This window comes from Armigeres subalbatus, chromosome 2 (genome assembly GCF_024139115.2).
Source record: "Armigeres subalbatus isolate Guangzhou_Male chromosome 2, GZ_Asu_2, whole genome shotgun sequence".
Classification (NCBI taxonomy): domain Eukaryota; kingdom Metazoa; phylum Arthropoda; class Insecta; order Diptera; family Culicidae; genus Armigeres; species Armigeres subalbatus.
This window is the reverse complement of record NC_085140.1, coordinates 459,163,601-459,169,663: the sequence shown is the minus strand read 5'-3', so window position 1 is coordinate 459,169,663 and position 6,063 is coordinate 459,163,601. Positions and strand designations below refer to the sequence as shown.

Sequence of the window (6,063 nt, the reverse complement as noted above, 5' to 3'; positions counted from 1 at the left end):
CGAACATATCCGTTTTGATATACGACTGCAGAATAGACCCTTCAATAATCCATACCAATTAGTTCGCTTATCGAGGATTTTGAGCCGAGTTATGTAGGGGAATTGCCCCTGGATTTCATCTCATGGCTCCGATGTTCATCTATTCAAAAAACAAAGCAATGAAAAAGAACATGATTTGGTTCTTATTTTTATGATTTTTTTTTCATCAATGAGCACGCATGTTTACTAAAACAAGCGACAAAATTTGAGCCATTGTTTCGCGATGAGATGAATATTAGGGTGCCAATGAAAATAACATTTTCGAATTTAAAAAAAATTGCTCACCATACAAGTTTCATTACCCCAAAATATGACACCATGCAAAATTTTAACTCAATCGGAAATGATTTAGGGGAGCCTAAAATTCATCAATTGAAATTTTTACCTATGAAAATTTTTCCAAGGGGGAACCGAAGGAAAAGTCGAAAATCGATTTTTTGTTTTTGATGCCAAATGACTTAAAATGCATGAAACGTCGAGATCTGATGTTATTTCAAAAAAAATTTTGAAAAAAAACCGATTTTTTCTCTTAGAACATTTTTGGGACTAGAATTTTTTCCGATGATGAAATATTTTTTCATCGAATTTTTACACCAGACGATACTCAAACGTTTTCGTAACCAAAAATATCCCTCTATGCAAAATTTGAGCTAAATCGGACTTGATTCAGAGGTGCTCAAAATTAATCAAAAAATCAAACCATTCTTTTTTTTTCTCACAAGGGAAATTTTGTTTTTGTTTTTTGATGGACTCAAAATGCATGAAACTTTGAGAATTATTTTTTTTGAGAAAAATCGACTGTTTTGGGACTTTTTTTTCTTATGGCGAAAACCATTTTTCATCGATTTTAAAAACCGGACGTTACGCAAACATGTCCTAAGCCTTAAAATATTCCCCCATGCAAAATTTGACCTTCATCGAACATGATTTAGGGGTGCTCAGAATCTTGCTATCAAAGTCGGCATTCTGTTGAACAACCAGAGTGTATCACGTCGCAGATGAGTGCCGATGCTTTCAGATTTGGAATCACACCCGACAATGCCTGCGAACCCCTTCTAATTGATGTGGGTGGGTTGAAAGCAGAAATGGAGAAAATGTGAAATTCAAGTATCACTGAAAAATCGAATTCCATCAAGATATCCCGACGAAGAAAAATTATTTTGATAGTGACCAATCGTGTCCCGTCTTAAATGTCCATAACGTCTTGAACGATTCAACGGAGATGGAAAACAAATCAAGGACTCAAACTTTTCATTTTATCAAACACTTTCTGATTTTTGTGCTTTTCAAGACATTGGCTCAAAACTGAAGCATTCTCAAAACACACGGGTGTGAATCTCGTCCACAGAAATTTGGTGAAAGAATTCCATTGTATACAATTACATTATATCCCATTATTTATATAAAATATTAAAAAAAAAGTGTATATAACCATCAGGGCACACGATTGAAGCGACTTGGATAGGAAGAGTGGAATCGCCAACATCCTATTTTTAACATCTCGTGGATAATGCAACGTACACACCAGTCAAGCAGTTCGACGAACATTGACTCCACCCCCAAGAAAACGCTTCGGTTGCTGCTTTGTTTGAACGTGTGTGAAGTTGTTCGAAGAACAATTTGACAGTTGGCGGCTCGGTTGGAAAAAATTAAAACGGTTTGATTTTGGTTTGAGTTGTCGGGGGTGGAGTCAAGGTTCGCCGAACATGTTTGAGCATTTGTAGTGAAGTTGCACAAACCCCCATATATTTTTTGATGGTTGGCGCTCAAGTTGGTGCTTCGGTCGTTCGTGTGTGATATTGTTGGTCGAATAAATTGATTGTTCGTGTCGCTGTTGATAAAACTTGATGAATGTTTGAATAAACGAGAGGTGGAGTCAATGTTGATCAAACTGCTTGACCGTGTGTGCGTTCCATAAAGGGTGGGCTCTTCTCCCCATCTATTGGGTCAATCTGGGTAACGAGGGCTAGATTATATTATTGTATGTACGAACTTTCTTCTGGAAGGAGATTCTCTATTCATCCCGTGGATTCGCATAAGTGTTTGCCCACCAATTTTTGGCCCCTTAATACAGGAGTTTGATGAAATACATACAATAGTATAATCATGATCAAATCGTTTGTCAGACATGGCCAGTGCTATTGGCAGGTGCCTTGCTACAATAGATGGTAGTATCATCATCATCATCATCATCTCAGAATCTTGCTATCAATGTTTTGAATTTTTGTAACTTTGAAAACTTTTGAGATCCGTTTTACGGAGAAATTTATCACACTAAGGTTTATTTTTATGCGGTTATTATTACGCGGTACCGCATGAATTCAAAACCCAACGTGTAAAGATCCAATTACAAAAAATTCAAAATTTTGATAACAAGATTTAGAGAACCCCTAAATCATGTCCGATACATCTCAAATTTTGCATAGGGGCATATTTTAGGGCTGCATGGGCTTCATGGACAAGGTGTTGCATTTTTAAGTCATTTGGCATCAAAGACAAAAATTCAATTTTTGACTTTTCCTTTGGTTTTCCTTGGAAAATTTTTCATGGGTAAAAATTTCAAAACTTTTATGAATTTTAGGCACCCCTAAATCATGTCTGATTGAGCTCAAATTGTGCATGGGTCATATTTTGGGGTAATGAAACTTGTGAGCAATGTCTTTTTTTGAAATTCGATGACATTTTTTTTCCCATACATTCCATTGGCACCCTAATGAATATAGTTCAGTAAGATGGAGATCGGAACATTTCCCCTATTTTATATACCTATATTCGTATTCCATTCGCTGCCGGGGCTTTTTCTATAAGGTACCCCGGGGTAAGTGAATACTAAGGCTACCAATGAATCGTTAAACGTTTTTATTGGTAACAATATTCTAGAAAGATGAGCAGAACTATCAACGAATTCGCCAGACACAAAATATTTGGAATCAAAACCATTTGAGGTGCCATACTAATGCTATTGCTTGATCATGACTTTAAACTACAGGGAAAAGCTATTCCTTTTTTTTTTAATTTAATGGATTTCCAACAGAATAGTCTTTTCTAAATTTATCACTGATTTGGAAAGTGAATATTTTTAGCAATAAAATAATTGTGATCATATATCATATGGATTTTAATCAGGTGCAGATTGATATCGTTGTCTTAAAGTATTGTACAGTGAATTACCAAATGGTAAATAATTTATTTATTTTACAATAGGTCAATTCAACAGATTTTGTTGTTTTCAAACTTCTCATCAGATTTGCATGATCTGAAAATACTACGACTCAGAAATAAAATGAACATTATATCTACATTCTTTAAATTAGTTTCGACAGTATAAAGCAGAATAGGTCTCACTTGGGGGCAGCAGGGACTATATCCAACCTCCAAGGGCTTGACGATCCCTCACCAGGCCAACTGCGACTTCTAGCTGCATGTATCAGGCTTCCGTGTGTACAAAGCGACCGTGTGCCGCTCAAAATGCACAAGCCCAACTCCTGGTGTTAGGTGGGACGCTAAAAAGACCTGACACGACGGACCTCCGACGAGACAGGAGGTTTGCGCAGGCCCAATAAGCCAACTATTTAATACGAACGACATAAAAGTCAATTCAGTGCAAATCCGAATTATAGCCGCCAACGAAGTTGAATTTTTCTCACAATTCATACGTTAAACCTAACTTCGGAAGTGGTTCGCTGTTTTCATTTGGTGATGTGCTATACAGCGCACTACTTCCGAAATTAGGTTTAACGTATGGATTGTGAGAAAAATCCAATTTCGATAGCGGCTATAATTCGGTTTTCTACTGAATTTATAATATTATAATAAATATCTCGCGTAACATATGATTAGGGCTTATAAACCTAAACCATGATTTTCGATTTTCTAGCATAAACGATTGCCTTGTTAATGGATCTTCATGCTAGGTAAAACTCCGTTATTGATATTCCTTAAAAAACACTTTTATTGCTATTTTGAGTGAAGGTCCCATGAACCATTTGCACTATAGTGGTTTTAAAATCCTTTGTTTGGCGGCCTTAACTACCATGTTGAGCGTTTTGTTTGCATATTCTTACTAGGTTATCAATATATCGCATAGCAGAACTGCTCTGGTTTACAAATCTGAACAAACCCGATGATATTACTAACTTTGAGCGAACGGCTTAAAAGCCAGACGTGCCGCCGGTAACGCGGGTAAACGGCAAGTTTTTTGTTTTAGCTGAAATTTTGTAGATTTCGAATAGTGTTTCAATAAATCTTAAGTTGCTGTTATAATATAACTATTTACGTATACTGGCGCTAACCGCAAGTCGAGCACATCTGTATATGGAGGCCCATATACAGATGTGCTCGACTTGCGGTTAGCGGCAGTATAGCATTGACATGTTTTTGGCCATAGTATGAGTTTCTACTTCAACAAATGAATTAAATTAGTCATAGAAAACTTGAACCTAATTTTTCTCGGTTCTGCATTGTTGGCTTTTCGGCCGTCATCATATGTTGCTCGAGATATATACTAAAATACAAACTAAAATGTTTCTCGTTACAAACCCCATGTCACGAACTTCATGTCACGAGACCCTCTACACCCAAAATCAAAATCGAAACGTTGTAGAAGAGGGGAAACAAAAAAAAAGCGGTTGCTATAGTAACAAGGGGAACAGAGTCTCCAGGTCACGGTATACAGAAAACAAGGTAGGCTCGTTAGAAAAATGACACTTCGAATGTGACGCATATTTTATCGACACCTGTTGGAGTACAAAAGTAAGCATGCTGCGACCGTAGAGCATCGTCTCGGTCCAGCTTGTGCGAAGATATCAGTGACGTCACATGTTTACATTAGTGCTGTTCAATGAGCAGCTCGAAGTAGCTCGAAGTTGTTCCCGTCCTGCTCATTCTTTTTTGTCAAAAAATGGGCAAGAGCAGGACAGGGAGAAACTTCGAGCTACTTCAAGCTCTCATTGGACAGCACTATTCAAACTGAATGTTTACATACGTGATGAGCCTGCCTTGTTTTTTGTATGCCATGTCTCCAGGTGACAAGTCCTCGTCTATAAAACGGACGGTCATCGGAGACCAGAGCCTATAGCAGACACGCAGCCATTCCAGTTCGAGATAGCAGCACGTACGGACGTGTTTTTTGCTCAAAGTGCCTAAGCGCACTGCTCTTGGAGGCGCGGGTAACCCCTCCAAGCAGCTTTTGCAGAACAACGTGTTCTCTCCGTTGTCACTTGATGACGCCGGCAATCCACCGAAAAAGAGGAAGAAGCAGCAATCGCAGCTGCCGCAGGTGCAACCGGAGCGGAAGGAGAAGTGCCCGCCCGTGTTTGTCAAGGGCGATCCACCGGATTTGCGCCCAAAAATTCGCCAGCTGATCGCTAAAGAGCTGAAATGTACTTTTCGGCTCTGCAGCGAGGGCGTGAAAGTAATGCCGGCAAATAAGGACCATCATCAATCCGTCGTGGAGTTCCTCGAGGTCCACAGGTATGAGTACTACACTCATGACCACCCCGGCACGAAGCCGCTAAAGGCCTTGCTGCGAGGACTCCACGACATGAAGGAAGAGGAGCTAAAAGCTGAGCTCGAAAGTTGCGGATTGAAACCGGTGGCTGTGCACAAGATCGCTTGTCACGACAAGACGAGGAGATATCGCGACCAGCTTTACCTTGTCCACCTGGAGCACGGCTCCACCACGTGGAAGGACCTGAAGCTGGTCGGCGTTATAAATTACACAGTCGTTGACTGGGAGCGATATCGGCCAGTGCACCGCGACGTCACGCAGACCAACTGCTTCAATTTCGGACACGGCACCAGGAACTGCCGCATGAAGCCGCGCTGCAACAAATGTGGCGAGTTCCATCCGACCGATGAGTGCGACAAGATGGAGGTTGCTGATCCCAAATGCGCCAACTGTGGCGACAAGCATCGGGCTTCAACCAAGGACTGTCCAAAGCGGGCGGCATTTTTGGAAATCAGGAAGAAGGCCTTCACCAGGTCCCTGCCGAAAAACAACCGAGTTCCTGCTCTCAACGAGGT

The 6,063-nt window shown here is 40.1% G+C and overlaps 1 protein-coding gene across 3 annotated transcripts in view; it reads right to left on the bottom strand.

Annotated features, from left to right (window-relative positions):
- The window catches only part of LOC134213840 (protein HIRA homolog), a 296,687-nt gene that overhangs the window by 106,878 nt on the left and 183,746 nt on the right, over positions 1 to 6,063 (bottom strand). The window contains exon 6 of one of the 3 annotated variants that reach the window (XM_062693244.1): positions 121 to 139. The exons of the other annotated variants lie outside the window; for them this stretch is intronic. Within the exon in view, the coding sequence (XP_062549228.1) occupies positions 136 to 139 (4 nt within the window). The 3' untranslated portion in view covers positions 121 to 135. Of the gene's footprint in view, positions 1 to 120; positions 140 to 6,063 lie in introns of those variants that run through there. 3 annotated transcript variants of the gene reach the window in all.